Source organism: Ctenocephalides felis, unplaced genomic scaffold, assembly GCF_003426905.1.
Source record: "Ctenocephalides felis isolate EL2017-DRISC unplaced genomic scaffold, ASM342690v1 CF-g0.4_SCAFFOLD_01886, whole genome shotgun sequence".
NCBI lineage: Eukaryota > Metazoa > Arthropoda > Insecta > Siphonaptera > Pulicidae > Ctenocephalides > Ctenocephalides felis.
Genome location: NW_020538040.1, coordinates 89994922 through 90015383, shown reverse-complemented (window position 1 = coordinate 90015383; position 20462 = coordinate 89994922). Strand labels below are relative to the sequence as shown.

At 30.8% G+C, this 20462-nt stretch overlaps 1 protein-coding gene across 1 annotated transcript in view; it reads left to right on the top strand.

The window, feature by feature from the left end:
• Positions 1-7191: 7191 nt before the first annotated feature.
• The window catches only part of LOC113375505 (cyclin-dependent kinase 5 activator 1), a 36618-nt gene continuing 23347 nt past the window's right edge, over positions 7192-20462 (top strand). The window contains exons 1-2 of the mRNA XM_026615436.1: positions 7192-8120; positions 16814-16876. Coding sequence (XP_026471221.1) covers positions 7284-8120; positions 16814-16876 — 900 coding nt within the window. The 5' untranslated portion in view covers positions 7192-7283. The remainder of the gene's footprint in view (positions 8121-16813; positions 16877-20462) is intronic.

Here is a 20462-nt window from a genome sequence, read left to right as displayed (position 1 = left end):
AATTTTTTTTTATTCATATTTCATTATCGACCGATTAAGAAAGTACCATTCTGGCAGTCATTCCGCGATTGCGTCATCATCCCTTCAATTTGTGAAAATGTAAAAAAAAAAATTTCATAACTTGCTCACACAAGGCTCAAATTTTGAGGGTGTATTCTTTTAACTGTTCAGAAAGCATATGTAAAAAGCCAGCCCATTCTGACGGTTGCAAGGGACTGCCTGTCGAGTTCATAACAATTGCCAACCATAATCGACTAACACCTTTGTATTTCAATAATTTATATGCCATTTCGAAGGTCTTTTTGAAAACATCCGATATACCAAACTTCAACGTTGTATCTCACCTTATGACCGAGATATCATTGAAAATATGCCAAAGTGGTCGCTTTTTCAAACTCAATTTTTGGCGTAAACATAAAAGATATCGAAAATAATACGTGATTCTACTAATATTGGCTTAGAACACATGATGTATATTAATATATGCTAAATAATTCTTTATTATTAACTAAAAAGGATAAAATAATTTTTTAATTAATGTTTTCGGATAGTGCGTTTTGTTTAGTTACTTTATTATTAGCGTTATTTGAAAGCCTATTGATTTTTCTTTTAGTACTGCAAATATTGTTCAAATGAAATTTGTGGAACACATTGAAAAATTGTACAAACCAGAACCAGTACACCCGCGCGTAATGCATCGCGCACTGCTTCCCGACCGAACGAATTCTATGCGGGATTGCGGGCTACTATTAGCGTTACGCGCGGGTGTACTGCCAATACTAGCTAAGGTCTAAGCCAATATGAGTAGAATCACGTAATTTTTTTTCCCGTTATCTTTTATGGTTACGCCAAAAATTGAGTTTGAAAAAGGAGCCACTTTGGCATATTTTCAATTATATCTCGGCCATAAGATGAGATACAAAGTTGAAGTTTGGTATAAGCGGCGTGATTATTATGTACTCGACTGGCAGACCCTTGCAACCGTCAGAATGGGCTGGCTTTTTACAAATGCTTTCTGAACAGTTGAAAGAATACACCCTCAAAATTTGAGCCTTGTGGGAGCAAGTTATGAAATTTTTTTTTTTGACATTTTCACAAATTGAAGAGATGACGCAATCGCGGAATGACTTCTAGAATGGTACTTTCTTAATGGGTCGATATAAAAATATCATTAAAAAAAAATTCTAGCTCTGAGAAAACAGGTTAGTCAAATAGTTCACTGGCTCTTAGACTATAAGCATACTCTATGTATTAAGACAATCTGAAAATGATATACATTATGTTACAATTGTAACATAATATACATCATTTTCAGGTATTTAATGGGTAGTTGAAATTTTATCATCAAATAATTGTTTCAGTTCAAAACCTATATTTTTCGGAAACCCGGAACAATCCGGGACAAACATTGTTTTTAAAAAAATCCGGGACACCAGGTAAAAATCAGGGACTGTCCCGGCCAAACCGGTACCTTAATTTAAACGTTTAAACGTTTAATTTTAAGATATTTTAACCTTTAAAAATGTCTAATTATAAGTTATACACAAAGTTTGAAAAGGTCATTTTGATCAGCTTTGATAGGTTTGGAATGAAATTTAAAGATATTAAATTTAATATTAAATTTGAGATTATTTTTCTATAGTCAAAAGGTACTTTATCAAATACACGAAAGTAATACGTAACAGAAGGTGGAACTTCAGCAATATCTTTTTATCTTTCGCAATATGTAATTTTTCTTTTCCGTCAAGCAGATCATATCTGCTTCGCGACTGTGTTAAATAAATTAATTAATTTTTTACACTTATAGATATTATACGCTTATTGGAAATTCTAATATTGAGTGAACATCGCATTGATTAGATTTTCGATATTTAGTGAAAGCGTAAACTTATTTTGGCACACTTAATCTAAAAAGTAAATTTTAAGTAAATAGCTACATCTCCTTAATTCTTTAATTCTTATTGATTAATTCAACTACTTACACGTATCAGGAAGTTTCACAAATTTCCTTAAAGTGCCATTTGCAAGTAGTTTCTTTTTTGGCAGCTGGCATTTTTCGATACGAACGAGGTAATAAAGAGAAAAAAACATAGAAATATAAATAAATAAACAAATAAAAAACACAAATAAAATTGCATAAAAATAAATAGCAAATAAAGAAAAATAAACAAATAAAAATTAATAAAAAACAAATGGTAGTAATTGCTCGAATAAGCAATTGATTATTCTAAACATTTTTTTTACATTAAGTCTATAAGCAGTTTTTTGTCTTCTTACAGAAAATGAGCCCTTGTTGCATTTGGATGATTATAAATTTTTGCAGGTGTAATTATGGTCTTATAAATTAGAAGCTTAGTATATAACGTAGGTAAACACAGATTGATAATATATATTTAACTTCCCGTAGGGTAGTTACAGTAATGGGCCGAAGATAGAAAATGAAAATTTTTGCATTCCTCGATGTTTTGAAAAAATGGATGTGTGTGTAGTTTGTATGTCCACATTTTTTCGTCCACGTTTTCAGGCGCACTGATCAACCGATTTCAATGGTTCAAAAAACATTCGATTCCTATTGATAGGAAAATGTTCTGATTAGTTTTTGGCAAAGGCAGGTCCAGCCATTACGGAGATACGGAGCAAAGAGTGCAGAAAATACAAAGTTTATGAGAGAAAATACAGAGTTTTTGAGAGAACGGAGTATTCGATTTGAATGATCTAAAAAACATTCAATTTGTAATGATTGGGAAAAGAGGTGATTAGTTTTTGACAAAGGCAGGTTCAACCATTTCGAAGATACAGAGCTAAATGTACAAAAAATGGCAGTTTTTGAGAGAACTAAGCCTCCGATTTGAATGACTTAAAGAACTTTCTGCTTGTTTCAACAAAATAATTGCTTTTGGAAAAAAAATGTTTGTTTCAAATTATTTAATTTTTTTTAAAAAAATTTTTTTGTATATCGAAAATAATTCAGATTTTATATTTAATTCGGACTAGAGTTCTAATATACTTTAAACAAATTTCAACTTTGCAATTCAGTTCATATAATTCTTACAAACATTAGAGAATCTTACAGTATTTATAATTATTTCTTTGAAAATATTTAATATTTTGTTACGGTACGGGAAGTTCCAGCAATTTGCCTTAAGGCACGATGCCATGCACTCCACTAGTTATTTATATATTTACACTCCACTGCGGGATGGCAAAATACAAGTGATTTTATTTTACAATTATCATACAATTGGTTGCTATTACAATTGTAGCCATATGGAGGGTTGCTACACCAGCCCCCTACATCCTACTGAGACCGGAGGTCAGTAGCCTAAATTTGACCTCCCGTTCATATTTTGTTCTTTAGTATTTTGGATCTGATGTTTCTGGATCCTTTAAGATGGAGGCTAGCTTTACTCTTTACTATGGACTCACTGGTAGACACTTAGAAACAAATAACTATATAACAAATAGAAACTGTTAGACAGATAGATAATATGAAAATCATTTTTTGATTAGGTCGATTATTTACTTATATCGAGAAGTTAGTGCAACTTGCCTTAACGTCATAATGACTGCACATTTTTGCAGCAATTCAGTGTTTAATGACGCCAGCTTATATGCGCTAAAAACTGAATGATACAGTCCGGCGATACTTTTACTCTTATCGTGAAAAATTTAAAACCGAAAGTTAGAAACATTACTATATTAAATTAACAATCTTATAAATATCAATACGTGGTTATAGGCAACCTACTCCAAGAAGAATTTTATGGAACATTAAATGGTAACATAAATATTTACATATTTTTGTTTGATTTTATAGCTGCAGGAAAAGTATTCGCTGATAGAACGAGTAAAGACTAATAATAAGTATAGACTATGTGCGCTTTTAGATTTCCTAGCATTTTGCACCTTTATTATTAGAGAGATTATATACACATAAAGAAATTGTAATGACATATTAACATATCGCCAAGAAATTTATAACCATCCAAAGTTACATTTGAAGGGATTTGAAATAAACAGCGGTGTTGCGAGTGGGGTCATTGCTCAATGCCTCTCTACTGTGGGCAAAATACAAAAAGTTTCTCAAATATGGACTACCATTGGCGATGAATTTTGTTTGTAATTTTCATTATATTCAATTTATATGAAATTAATTAATTAATTAATATTGTTTATATTTTCTACTGTTCTGAAAAAAATGTATTATATGAATTAATAAAAACAAACAAAAAATTAAATATTAATATTAAAAATAATTATGATTTGTCTTTTGAGTTTTTAAAATCGATTTAGAATTGAGAGCTAAAACGTGATCGAAATTTTTCACTTTTCTGCTATTTTTGAAGAAACGACACAGCCGATCGTAACGAAAAACTGACAAACGATAGTCCTCATCGGGATATATCGATCGTATTATACAAAACTTTTATCATGTCATAAATGACCAAAAAGAAGGAAAAGATCCATGTATGCTGAAATCGTACAGACCCATGAGTTTACTTTCTATTCTTTCAAAAATTTATGAGAAACTTTTGCTTAAAAAAAATTTAAGCGAATTAGAAAGCAAAGCCATTATACCCCAATACCAATTTGGATTTAGAAAATTGCATTCGACCATAGAGCAGACTCATAGAATTGTCCATTATATAAATAAATCACTAGAAAAAAAAGGACTGTTCAGCAGCATTCTTAGATATACAACAAGCATTTGATAAGGTATGGCATATTGGACTATTCTATAAAAAAAAATTAATTTGACGTACTCTCTATATTTAATAATAAGATCATATCTGTCAAATAGGAATTTTTATGTAAATATTTTAGACACTGAATCATCAAATAAGACAGTTTCCTCAGGTGTTCCACAAGGAAGCGCCTTGGGGCCAATTCTATTTCTAATATACACATCTGACATACCAATAACAACTAACACTTTGATCGCTACGTTTGCTGATGATACGTGCATTCTAGCCAGCCATATAGATTCCAGTTCTGCATCTGAGTTACTCGAAAACCATTTAAATCTATTAGAAAAATGGAACAAAACCTGGAGATTTGAAATGAATTGCTTAAAGTCAGTACATATCACATTTACGCTTAGAAGAGAGACCTGCCTACCAGTAAGAATAGGAAATACTCAAGTACCTCAAGAAGACCATGTGCAATATCTCGGCATATACCTCGATAGAAAACTTAATTGGCGAACTCATATAAAAAAAAGAGACAACAGCTTGAGACAAAAACCAAAAAGCTTTACTGGTTACTAGGAACTAAATCCGAACTAAGCTCATACAATAAGCTACTTTTATATGAAACTTTATTCAAACCAATTTGGTATTATGGTATAAAATTGTGGGGCAGTGCTCATAAGACTAATATAGAAATTATACAGAAATTTCAAAACAATTATTTGAAAATTGCCTTAGGAACTCTAAAATATGTTCCCAACTGGTTGATTCATGCTGACACGAATACACCTACCATAAATGAAGTAGTAACAAAAAGAGCACAGAAGTATAGAAACACCCAAATACATTAGCAAACTCATTGATAACAGAGAACTATCCAAGAAGATTGAAAAGAAAAGCGCCACCGGATTTAAGCCATTAACTCTCCTGAAAAAAAAATGGAAATAACTTAATCATTATTTATAAGAAATTATTCAATAAGTAAATAGTTAAAATTATATAATTATCAATAAAATATTGTGAATTTAATATCGAATAGAAAAAAAAACAACTACTGAGTTGTTTTTTCCAACATGCCAATGTAGTATACAATGTCCCTTTTCGGCCGACTATTGTAAATTCATCGAATTTACTGAATGTCCTTTACTAGACAGTTGTAAATAAAAGAGTTAATAAAAAAAAATTTGAGAACACAAAAACATCAAAATTGATCAAAATAGAAAATCACTATAATGCGTTTTATTGGTATATAATGATTATGCATATAATCTTATATAAGTATAGTGTACTCTGTAATGAAAATAATGTTGAAATGGAAATGTTTTTCTTTTTTTTTTTTGCTTTCTTTCTAATTTTTCATATATATATATATATATATATATATATATATATATATATATATATATATATATATATATATATGTTAAAGAATTTAGTTTTGATGTTGCGAAATATGAGTAAGTTCTTCAAGGGCAATACAAATAAAAGGCAAAGATTTAGAAGTTAATCTTTAATTTTTTCCAAACGTAGGATTTTATGTCTTCATCATAACGTTGATTCTCGCTTCGGAGATATACGTATTAACTACTTTTTCCGCGCGAAATATATTATATTTCACAAATACGTTGCTATGCTATTTCAACAAAAACAAAAAAACAAGTTAGTGTATATATGATAGTGCAAAATTATGTGCCTTGCGCTAGTTACTGATGTAAGACCATACTATATCCATTGATGAATAATATAAAATCGAACTTTCAATTGATGTCTTCGAACGGTTTTAGAATTCTCAAATTTGGTTCAGGATTTTTAGCGATATTTTTTTAATTCGACATTTTGGCAACTTTTTATACAGTATTTATTTCTTACTGACCGATCTATCAGCACGTAATACTATCAGTGCTAGTCATTGACAGGAAAGTTTAAGAAAATGTCATTAATGTCGGGAAGGTACAAAATCACGAAATAGAAATAATGAAAATAATAAAACTAAATACAAGTTTCAACAAATAAATAATTTAAAAAATAAGTGTTTCTTTACTAAGAATAATTTATTAATTAATTATTATTTGATTTTGTTATTAATTAGCATTTGAATTGTATATTATCACTTATAACAGAGGTGCAGAAACACTGGTTTCTTTTCCAAAACAAGTTTTGTCAGGGTGTCGATACAGCAGGGGTAGTGTATGGGGGTGCAGCCCTGGCGTATCGACCGATGACGTCACACCGCGCAACGTCGTGGGGGGTAGTAGAACAGCAGGACACCCCGCCGCCCCCGTGCGTCGCTTGCTGCTCGCGCTCATGTTGGCGCTTGCGCCCCACTGGAGTGATTCTTCGAGCGCATCGTTGGAAATCGACCCAGGACCTGGACCGGGACACACTACTCTCCGCCTAATAACAATCGAGACAATACGGGGACGAGTGCATAAACGTCGCGCAAAGGCGCGAGTGTGTGTGGGTGCTTCAATATTATTTATAATTTATATTCATTGATATTTGTTAAAGCAAGCTGATAAAACGTGGTTCAGTGATTGATTGAAAATTGGCGTAGCCGATTAGTGCACGGGAAACGGTAGTTTCAGGCTCGCCAGCATGGGCACCGTGCTAAGTTTCAGCCCACGGGAGCGACGCCCAATACCGAGCCTGACATCCGCTACCGCTTCTCTAAACATCAATGGATCATCCAATAATTCGGACCAAGATGATTTGTCTTTGACCCGACCTTCGCTGCTTATGAATAACCATTCCTACGAGCAATTAAACAATGCCAAGAACCGCGAGAACAATAAACCGATACAACTTCATCACCATCATCACCATCATCACAATCACAACCAGAGTCAAGATATGAATCTAAATCTCTGCGTTGATAGAAACGATAGCGCGCGAATTTTATCTGAGAAGAATGCATTAGAGAAAAATCTTAAAAAACATTCTCTTTTCATAAATGCGCTTTCTTGGAAACGTTTTTCGGCTGCGGCTACTGGCAACAAGAAGAAAGTAGAGAACAATAACAAAAATAAAAACGTTACCGCGTTCAGGCAGCAGCAACAACAACAACCACTGCTGGATAATATTCGACCGTTGGTGGCAACTGTAGACAAAAACAAAAATGTTAGACATCAGCAAGTCGACGCTGCTGCATGTTTCTATGCGACTGCAACGGGCGTCGAGGCTGCTGCTGGACTTGCTTTAGATATTGTCCGTGCTAATAATGTTGCTAATAATAACATAAATAATATTAACAATATAAACAATAATAATAACAACAATTGCGGAGCTGCGCGAACGGTTGATAAATTAGGACCAAAAGCATCATTGCCGCCGCCAGCACCTCGAAAAACAGTTATCCAAGCTTCCACGTCCGAATTATTGAAGTGTTTGGGAATGTTTTTACACGCGCGATGCCACAGGCTTCGCGACTTTCAGGTGAGTTATATTACCGTTTTCTTGTAAAATCGTTGTTCAGTTTCTTTTATTGATTTCATAGCTGGATCTAATCTTGTATCTATGCATTAATATATATATATATATATATATATATATATATATATATAGCGGTAAAAATAAACTCTTTCAAATTACAATGCAAATTCACGAAATTTGTTTATTACTTTTATGACTTTTTCTTCTATTTACATATAATAATAGAAATGTTCTAAGTATATTTGAATATATTGTAAGTTTTAGTTGAAGAACAGAAATACTTTAACAAGAAACTACAACGGTAAAGTAACTTTGTGGAGAAGTTTATAATTTTATTTATACACTTTTTGATTGTTTTTTTGACTTTTTGAAGAACGTAATATGTTTACATAATAGCATTAAACTTATTATAGCATTTACCAGTTCTAATTTTAATAAAAGTACAATCAGTACTTTACAATGACGTGTATCACTTTGTAATTTCGAGAATTGTAGAATATCTCGTAAAATATGCTTTAACGTTAATTATTTAAATATGTTCATGTTTCGTAAGCTATTTTTTAATTTTGCATTGTGAAATATACGTAATAAAGTTGAATTTTGCGGCCGTATGAGATTTTAATGGTGCAATCGCGCGAAAATAGAGCAGATGTTATAAGGGCGTGTTACCTGTTTCCGATTTTGACCTATTTAGGTAATAGCCATTCCGTGGCAACTGATATTGGCACATTAAGCCACATGATGGAATAGAGTTAATACACGTTAGAATAGGTTTCCATTAATATACCAATTTCAAAGTGGTAAAGCTTCAGATTAGATTTACGAGGACCTCGATTACTAATTGTGTCAACCTGCCAATTAATCGACTGCACTGTAAGAATTCTCACAATTGAAGCATAATTGTCAAAAACTGTAATAACTTTTTCAAAAACGTGTAATTCTTAGAAATCCGAAAATGTTTTATGATATTTTATGATACACATTTGAAAATATGTGAGATATTATTTGTTTATTATTTTATTTTAATCTAAACTAGTTGTATATGGCGATGTTTTAAGGCAATTTTCTAGAACTACTCGTGGTTTAAAACTTTTAGAAGCTTTATTTTTTTTTGAAATTTTGGAAGGAATAGATTTTTTTGTGACCACCAAATGACATTTTCACACTTTTTTTCATTGCAGGCCCGAAACTGCTGGACTTGCCTTCCTAAACATTTTGTCAATTCTTCATTCCGTCAATACAAATGGCATGCTTTTTGACTTATTCAAATCGCAACTCCGTTCAGTCAAAAACTGAATTGCCATTTTTGACACTTTTTGCTAAAGCCAAAAACTAATCAGCGCGTCAATATGAATCGAATGTTTTTTAAATAATTCAAATTGGTTGATTGGTTGATCTGTGCTCTCGAAACCGTCGTCGAAAATTTGTATTCGCATTACATACGTACTACACACACACTGGGGTTTATACAAAAACCGACATTTTGGAAAACCGGTTTTCAAATAGTCAACAAATTTATTTTAATTTTAAATGGTAGAACAAAGATAATATAATAGTTGATTTGGATTAAATAACTTTGAAAATGATTTTTCGTTATTCATGCGTCATTCCTACATATAAGAATATAAATATTTTTATGATAGTGAAATAAAAGAGTTTGAAATAAAAATAATACATTTTTAAATAAAAAACTTAACTGTTAATTTTAAAAAAATTAGATACATATTGAAATATACTTTAAACATAAGTTAATATCAATTCAAGTTCTAAACACAATTAAACAAAACCCCTAGTTTATTCTATTCCGAACAATTTTAATTAATTAATTTCAAATATTTAATTATTTTTTGATTTAATGAAATATGATTGCTAAAAGCTGAGGACGCCTTTCTATTTGTTATTTAGAAGTGTCCATTGTTTACTCACAAAATTTTCCGAAATAGAAAACACTCTCACTTGCAACCGAACTAGGTCTAATCATTTTTAAAGCGTGATATAATAATTTTGAATATTTTGTTCTTTTATTTGTTGCTTCTAGGGCTAAACTCTTCTAAAGTTTGAGTAGAGCAATTCACTTCTTCAACAAGTAGTCGCATTGGTCTATATTAATAGATACATTGATATAATAATTTAAATGAAGATATACATTAGACAAAAGATAACATAAAACCTTTCTACATTAGACAAACTAAAACAGACTGATATGATTCCATATTTTATCGAACCGATAAGATTCCAAGTATCAAAATGTTTGCTTCCATCTAGTATATTTGTCATTTTCCATTTATACCGTGAAAACCAATTTTCCGCTAAAAAAACGGTTTTCAATTTTTATAATTTTTGTCGAAAAGCCTAACACACACTCACACATCAATTTTTTCTAAGTTATGCCAAAATGTTCAGAAAGCTTTGAAACGTAAATATATGCAATAAAATGTATTTTCTATTTTTTCAATTACTATAACTTACCTTACGGGAAGTTGAAAATGCTTATTTCATCATTTCATCATTTTGTTAATTTACCAGTTAGATGGATGAAAAATAAAAATACTAAAATACTGTCCTTAAATACAATCAGTCATATAATCAAATTATACAAGAAAAGGGCGAGTGTCACAACCGTCCCTCGGGTTAAAAAGGTATAAAAATAGGTAAACAATAAGCATAAACACCCAAATGTATTTTAACGACTTTTATTGACGTTAATAACAATAATATGGAACACAACAATTACAATTAAAATATTACAATATATAACAAAATATAATTTTTTAAACACAGTTTACTAGTATTTTTTGTGAAATCTTATTTATCTTGTATTTAATTTTTCTTTTTTTCACTCTTTCGTATTCTGTCTTTATTAGATTTCTTTATCTGTTCAATCTTCACCCGAAAAGGACAAGAAATGGCTTATTTTACTTCTGTTTATTAGATCTCGGAAATCGCTAAACCTGCTTCTCAAAAATTTGATTAGTTCTTCGTTTTGCCAATACATATAAAATGTTGTTTGAATCATTGATCAAAAACTGAATTACCATTTTTGACACTTTTTACTCCGTATCTTCAAAACGGCTGGACCTGCCTTTTCCAGAAACTAATCAGCACGTCTCCTCATCAATAAGAATCGAAAGTTTTTCGAGTTGTGCCCAAAATGTGCTCACACATACATACTCATACAAAACACACAACATACATTTTTCATAAGGTATGCCCAAAATTTCAGAAACAATTAAAACGTAAAGATATGTAATAATTTAAAACTAGCTGTAAGTGGAATTCTGTCTTAAGGCAATTAGGGCATCGTGCCTTAAGGCAAATTGCTGGAACTTCCCGTACCAATTATTATTTTTTTTTTAAAAACGATTAACATTTTTGAAAAAAATTTACTTCGAAAAAATAAGATTTTTGAGAAACTATAGAAATTGGACAAAAAATTACTTTTTTTTTGAAAAAAAAATTTTTTTTTCTAATTTTTTTTTAAAAAAAAATTAAAATTTTTTTTTTTTTTTGAAAAAAAAAATTTTTTTTTCATTTTGACATATTTTGGAAGATTTGAACTTGTTTTTCAAAGCAATCGTACTGCTTTAACTGCATAGAGATAAAATATAAAGCGCGTAAGCGCGGCGTCGCTGTCTAACGGATAAACATTGATACGGAACCCATAGGAAAATAAACAAAATTTATCCTTATTGTTAAAATCTCTATAAAATATCTGAAAATTTGATGTGCATATGTCTAATGATCATTTTTGACCGCCAAATGGCATTTTTTTTTTACTTTTTTCGTTAGATCTCCGAAACCGCTAGACCTGCCTTTATGAAAATTTGATCAATTTTTTATCTTGTCAATACAAGTAAAATGTTTTTTGAATTATTAAAATCGGATGCTCCGTTCTCTTAAAAACTGAGTTACCGTTTTCGGCACTTTTTGCCCCGTATCTCCGGAACGGCTAGACCTGCCTTTGCCAAAAACTAATCAGCACGTCTCCTTATCAATACAAATCGAATGTTTTTTGAATTATTCAAATCGGTTGATCCGTGTTCCCGAAATCGTCGACGAAAATTTGTATCCGCACATACATACACACACATACATACATACATACACACACACATACACACACATACACACACACACACATACATCCATTTTTTCTAAGGTATGCCAAAATGTTCAGAAACCTCTGAAACGTAAAGATATATAAAAATTTTCATTTTCGATTTTTTTGCGATTACTATAACTTGCCCTACGGGAAGTTAATAATACCTCTTCTTTTTGATTCATTTGTCAAGACTGATTATATATAAAATTATCTATTTGCTGATTCAGTATAAAATAATTTATCAACTATTTCGATGTAAAACAGCTTGATCAAGGTTTATTATTAGTTTATTGCCCAAGGTTAATGCATGTTAAAATATAAATGCATTCAATTGATTTTTGGTACATTACAACCTATCATTTTACATAGGTTATTTTATTTGCATTTGCGCTATTGACGAAACTACTTTATGTTAAAAACCTTCAGCAAAAAATCATACATCAGAGAAATTTAAGTTAAAATAAAAAATCAAATTAGATGCATGGCATTGTGTCGTCTCGTAACGCAAATTGCTGTAATTTCCCTTTTTTAATAGATCACTATAATTTAAATTTTTTTAAGATGAATAAATACTGAAATTTGAATCTATTTGATACAGTAGTAAAAAATCGCGATTTCAGTTGATAATTATGTTAAGAATGATCAATAAAAATGTCTAATACTTGATAAAGTATGTTACCTTTGACAAATTTTCCGTATCTTGGTTTCATATTCGCAAAGCTTGTTAAAATGGTCACCTTTTTCTGATAAAATAATCAGGAGTAGATAAAGTTAATAGTCTTTTTCTTGACACTGTTTTATTACATTTTTAATTTTGAAATTAATCCCGCTTTTTCAAACATTTTAAGTCATTTGAGAGATCGCTGGCTTTACACTGAATCGCTCTGAAGGCCGTACTGATAGTTGATAAGATGTTATAATGAAAAACCTATAACATAATGAATTTATAAATTTCAATCTCTTTTGAGTCAAACAGCTTCATTTTTATCATCTTTATCTGATTTGCTGTTTAACAGAATTATTTTCTTTAAAGTTCATTGGACTATTATAGCGAACCAAGGGAGACGAATAGTGTGGCATTTTTATTATTTATGACTACTCGAGATCTAGGACAAAAATTATCGTTTTTTATTTTTTTTAACTGAGTATTTTTGTGGCCTTTAAATTACTTGATAATTCTTGTAATTGGATCGTATTTCCTAACAGTTCAACAAGACTCAAAACGTTTCCTCAGAAGTTTGAATCACTGCCATCTACATTACATTTTTTGCTACACAAGTCTAAATACACGTCGAGCGTGCGAATAAAATCAAGGAGCTTTAGCCAAAAAGATTTTTTTGCTCTTTATCGAAAGATTAATGTGGTCAGCACTTTTGATACAAAGTACAAAAATCCAAATACATTTTTGATGTCTGGTGAGTTTGTATGGAATATACAAAATGTTTCCTGTCGTCATAGCCCTCAATCTAAACCCGAATTGCGCAAATAATCTTCACGGTGACGTTAGCCATGTAGGTTTTACAACAGACTTTGTAACAACATTGTCATAATTTAGAAAAGATCTTATGTCACTACCTTTAAGAAAAGGTTCTTAGTTTTACTTATGTCCGTTTTCAATCACGCTGCTTTGCACTTATCCGTATGGTACAGGTCTTTTACCTGAAATATAATTCTTTTTTACCTGTTTGTCCTGGATATGATAGTGGTGTTGGGTGCTACATTTCGTAATTCTGATATACTTGTTTTAATTACTTATTTTTGGAGCACTGTTCACCCGTCTTTTTATCATAAAAGTCAAAATTTTTCATGCATGGGCTAATTTGAGGTAGCTTTTTACTTTTTTCTTTCATTTGTCTTTGTTTTTCTCTTCCACTTAAATATCAAGAAAAAGATATTTCAAAATCTAACTCCATGAACAAAATTACTTAGCCACCAATTACGAAAACTCAAATATAACTAGTGGGGTGCATGGCATCGTGCTTTAAAGCAAATTGCTGGAACTTCCCGTACCGTAACAAAATGTTCGAGGAATATTAAATATTTTCAAATAGATAATTATAAATACTGTAACATTGTCTAATATTTATAAGAATTATATAAACTGAATTGCAAAATTGAAATTATTTGTTTAAAGTATATCAGAACTTTAGTTCAAATTAAAATTAAAATCTGAATTATTTTCAATATACAAAAAAAAATTTGAAAAAAAAAATTTGGAACAAAATTTTTTTTACCAAAAGCAATTATTTGGTTGAAACAAGCAGAAAGTTTTTTAAATCATTTAAATTGGACGCTTAGTTCTTTCAAAAACTGCCATTTTTTGTACATTTAGCTTTGTATCTTTGAAATGGCTGACCCTGCCTTTGCCAAAAACTAATCACCTCTTCCGCAAAACTCGATTTGTATTTTTTGCACTCTTTGCTCCGTATCTCCGTAATGGCTGGGCTTGCCTTTGCCAAAAACTAATCAGCACATCTTCCTATCAATAGAAATCGATTGTTTTTTGAATCATTCAAATCGGTTGATCAGTGCGCATGAAAACGTGGACGAAAAAATGCGGACATACAAAACACACACATATAGCCACATATCCATTTTTTCTGAGGTATGCCAAAATGTTCAGAAACCTTCAAAACGTCGAGAAATGCAAAAATTTTCATTTTCGATTTTCGGCCGATTACTATAACTACCCTACGGGAAGTTAAAAATTACAAATTGTCAGAATAATCATCCTAAAATACGCCGTTAGTTGAGCTTTCCTAAAAATATCAAATCCATAATCTCGTAGTGGATGAGTTCTAAAATGTAAAAAGTCTTTTTTTGTAACGTTTTGAAATTGTTGACGATAAACTTGAAATGATATAACTTTGAATTTTAAGCTGATCTTTAAATATAAAATATACATTTCGAGCAAAATAAAATACTCAGGTACAATGCAAAACAATTTTTTCTGCCACCTTATAGTTGTGTCACTGCAATATCGTTAACTAATAGTGTGCCAGGATTACAGATATGTTAAATAAGCGCTTGATGACTAATGCAAATATTTTGCAAATTAAATAAAAGAATTGACAAATTCAACTCATGAAAATGAATTTTGTCAGTTTGGATGTAAATACAGTTTGATTTAAATATCTTTAAATGGATCTGCAATATCAATAATTTAGAATAATCTGTTTGAATTTGAAGTGTAAACATCTGATATCGCTCGTGATAATTTTTTCCTACACATTTCTTTCTGACAATGAGTAATGCGTTGTCTTTTCTTACGAGAAATAGTATCATTCATATGAAAATAATAAAGACCAGCATATTGTCTTAAGAAATAATGTTATTTTTATCGACAATAATATATATATGAAAAAAAAATTTAATGTGATATTAGTGATTTTGTATTAGTTATCTATTATGAAATTAAAAATGTTTTATTGGTTGTATGTCATATTTTTATACTTGACGTGTTTAACGAGTGTTCTTGTTTACTTTATTATCGCTATATTGCACATAATTTTCAAACACTAGTGATTTGACAATAGTGGATGAGGTAAATTATTAAATATTTTATGAAGTAACTATATTCTAATGAAACAGTTAAGTTTGATAGTATGCTGCCTAATTGTTAAAAATTAAGCATTTTTGTTAATCTCTATAATTTTTGTAGGTAGGTACTTTAAGATGCGTATTTTGTGGAATAACAACAATATGTTTCAAAGTGCAGTAATCGGCATGAAGTGACGCATTGCGTAAGAAATCGCATAAAGCGTGGTTGTTTTAACGGGGATATATATATATTAGGGTGGTTCTTAATATGGACATTTTCGAATTTCTTTGCTCCCAAGGGTTCAAATGGTTCTAAATTGATAAAAAACAATTTTCTGAAAGTTTTAGCTCTTAATATTAACTTTTAAATAGTGCGTAATTCAATCAAACTTTGTATGGAAATAGCATGAAATTTTTTTTGAAAATTTAAAAACTATTTGACATTGTTTGTTTATTATGTACGTGTGTCATCATTCAACAAATTCTAAATATTTGATAAAGTTTTCAAAAATTACAAGGTATACCAAATAAAAATATCAATACATATATCTAAGCAGAAAAAAACACAACACACAATTTTTAAAGACATTTTTGCATGAAAAAACAAACTAATAAAACAAGGGTGGGCTCGATTTTTTTAGACAGCCAGTGTGAGCTTGTTTAGACAATACCCATAAAATAACATGGGTCAGCCCACCCAGCCCACACGGTTCCGACATCCCTGTATATATATATATATATATATATATATATATATATATATATATATATAATTATATTGTATATGGGGATAGGAATATAGATTAAACAAAAACCAGAAAAACCAAAGGGTTAATTCGGGTTGACTATAAATCAATAAAATGTGATTTTAATCGGGTTATTAAGAATTTGACTTGAATGATATTACTTTGTTTTCGTTTGATACATCACCTGCCACTATAGAGCAAAATCTATTATAATATTTTTGTATATTTTTGTGAGCTCTATATACTGTTGATGTGCTTTAATATGTCTTATTATAAGTTATTTATAAATATCTGTTATAATATTTCAGGCGGGGGATGCTGTTATGTGGCTGAGAGCAGTGGATAGGAGTTTATTGCTCCAAGGATGGCAGGTACGAGCTGCAATATTAATTTTACACTTTTAACTTTTGATTTAACTATAATTTAACTATAAGTACAGCGGGGCTTAAAGGTCCGCGGGTAAAAAGGTTCACGACCGATATCTCAAAAACTAATAAAGTTAAGAATTTTTTAATAACAATATTTATAAATAGGGGTAAAGATGATACCCAGCCATTACATTTATTCTTATAATGGTTGATATAAATAATATCATAATAATGCTTTACAGTAAAAATATCGAACAACAGAAATATCAGAATTCTGATCACTTAGAAAATTGTGATACTGCAAATAATATGAGACGATGAATTTTCATACGACTTTGTTAACTTCCCGTAGGGCAAGTTATAGTAATCGCAAAAAAATCGAAAATGAAAATTTTTATATATCTTTACGTTTCAGAGGTTTCTGAACATTTTGGCATACCTTAGAAAAAATGGATGTATGTGTGTGTGTGTGTGTGTATGTGTGTGTATGTATGTATGTATGTGTGTGTATGTATGTGCGGATACAAATTTTCGTCGACGATTTCGGGAACACGGGTCAACCGATTTGAATAATTCAAAAAGCATTCGATTCGTATTGATAAGGAGATGTGCTGATTAGTTTTTGGCGAAGGCAGGTCTAGCCGTTCCAAAGATACGGGGCAAAAAGTGCCAAAAACGGTAGCTCAGTTTTTGAGAGAACGGAGCGTCCGATTTGAATAATTCAAAAAACATTTCACTTGTATTGACAAGATGAAGAATCGATAAAATTTTCATGAAGGTAGGTCTAGCGGATTCGGAGATATGGAGGAAAAAGTAAAAAAATGAGCCATTTGGCGGTCAAAAATGATCATTAGACATATGCTCATAAAATTATCAGATATTTTATAGAGATTTTAACAATAAGTATACAATTTGTTAACATTCCTATGGGTTCCGTACCAATGCTTATGCTTTAGACAGCGACGCGGCGCTTACGCGCTTTATATTTTGTCCCTATGCAGTTAAAGCAGTACGATTGATTGCTTTGAAAAGAAAGTTCAAATCTTCCACAATATGTCAAAATAAAAAAAAAAAAATTTTCAAAAAAAAAAAAATTAAAAAAAAAAAAAATTTTTTAAAAAAATTTTTTTCAAAAAAAAGTAATTTTTTGTCCAATTTATAGTTTCTCAAAAATCTTATTTTTTCAAAGTAATTTTTTTTTTCAAAAATGTTAATCGTTTTTAAAAAAATAATAATTTTTGGTACGGGAAGTTCCAGCAATTTGCCTTAAGGCACGATGCCTTAATTGCCTTAAGACAGAATTCCACTTACAGCTAGTTAGTGACTAACATTCGTTCGCCAGACTTTTTTTTTTCCCGTACTTCGATAAACCGGAAAATTCAATACCCTACCATTTGGAAAGAAAAGCTCATGAATACATAAACACCGCCTTCGCGGATTCACATTTATTTATCATTACTTCGGGGGTGGCTTGTCGTTACGTTATCTCCACTAAAGCGATGACGTTTGCTCGTGAAGCCAACGAAAGACCCCAGCCGAATGTTGAAACGGGGCGCCGACACATGGACCAATTTGCAATGATTGAAAAGTATGGAAAACTAGCTGTAAGTGGAATTCTGTCTTAAGGCAATTAAGGCATCGTGCCTTAAGGCAAATTGCTGGAACTTCCCGTACCAAAAATTATTTTTTTGAAAAAATTTTACTTCGCAATAATAAGATTTTTGAGAAACTATAAATTGGACAAAAAATTACTTTTTTTTGAAAAAAAAATATTTAAGAAAAAAAATTTTTTTTTTCTTTAAATTTCTTTTTTTAAAAAAAAAAAATGTTTTCTTTATTTTGACATATTTTGGAAGATCTAAACTTTTTTTCAAAGCAATCGTACTGCTTTAACTGCATAAAGACGAAATATCAAAGCGCGTAAGCGCCGTGTCGCCGTCTAACGCGTAAACATTGGTACGGAACCCATAGGACTGTAAACCAAATTCATACTTATTGTTAAAATCTCTATAAAAAATCTGATAATTTGATGTGCATATGTCTAATGATCATTTTTGACCGCCAAATGGCATTTTTTTTTACTTTTTTTATTAGATCTCCGAAACCGTTAGACCTGTCTTCATGAAAATTTGATTAATTCTTCATCTTGTCAATACAAGTAAAATGTTTTTTGAATTATTCAAATCGAACACTCCGTTCTCTTAAAAACTGAGTTACCGTTTTCGGCACTTTTTGCCCCGTATCTTTGGAACGGCTAGACCTGCATTTGCCAAAAACTAATCAGCACGTCTCCTTATCAATACGAATCGAATGTTTTTTGAATTATTCAAATCGGTTGATCCGTGTTCCCGAAATCGTCGACGAAAATTTGTATCCGCACATACATACACACACGTACATACATACACACACACACACATACATCCATTTTTTCTAAGGTATGCCAAAATGTTCAGAAACCTCTGAAACGTAAAGATATATAAAAATTTTCATTTTCGATTTTTTTGCGATTACTATAACTTGCCCTACGGGAAGTTAACAAAGCTATTTTTTTTCAAATATTATTATTTAAATAATTTGTTATTTAACGTTATTTATTAATCGAAATTACACAGATGCGTATTAGACTTTAATAGTAAGTACAGATTTTGTTTATATTTCTATGGGACGCCGCCGTGGCGCTTACGCGCTTCAATATTTCGTCCCTACGCAGCCACGCAGCGCGATTATTTTTCTAGAAAAGTTCAAAATTTTCGAAAAATTTCAAAATATAAAAAAATATTTCAATTTTTTTTTTTAAAAAGTCAATTTTTAAAATTTTCAAAAATCTATTTTTTCAGAGTTTTAAAAAAAATTCAAAGCTTTTTTAAAAAATGTAATTCTTATTACGGGTTCCAGCAAATTGCACGATGATTTTGGATAAAAGCTTTTTTCTTAAAAATTTTTTTATTTTTAACTTTCCGTAGGGTAAGTTATAGTAATCGCAAAAAAATCGAAAATGAAAATTTTTATATATCTTTACGTTTCAGAGGTTTCTGAATATTTTGGCATACCTTAGAAAAAATGGATGTATGTGTGTGTGTATGTGTGTGTGTGCGTGTGTGTATGTGCGTGCGGATACAAATTTTTGTCGACGATTTCGGGAAAACGGATGAAGCGATTTGAATAATTCAAAAACATTCGAATCATATTGATAAGGAGACGTGCTGATTAGTTTTTGGCGAAGGCAGGTCTAGCCGTTCCGAAGATATGGGGCAAAAAGTGCCAAAAATGGTAACTCAGTTTTTAAGAGAACGAAGCGTTCGATTTGAATAATTCAAAAAATATTTTACTTATATTAACAAGATGAAGAACTGATCAAATTTTCATGAAGGCAGGCAGGCAGGTCTAGCGGTTTCGGAGATCTAGTAAAAAAAGAAAAAAAAATGCCATCTGACGGTCAAAAATGATCATTAGACATATGCACATCAAATTATCAGATATTTTATAGAGATTTTAACATTAAGTATTTTGTTCCTATTGGTTCCATACCAATGCTTATCCGTTAGACGGCGGCGCGGTTATGCTTAAAGCAATACTATTGCTTTGA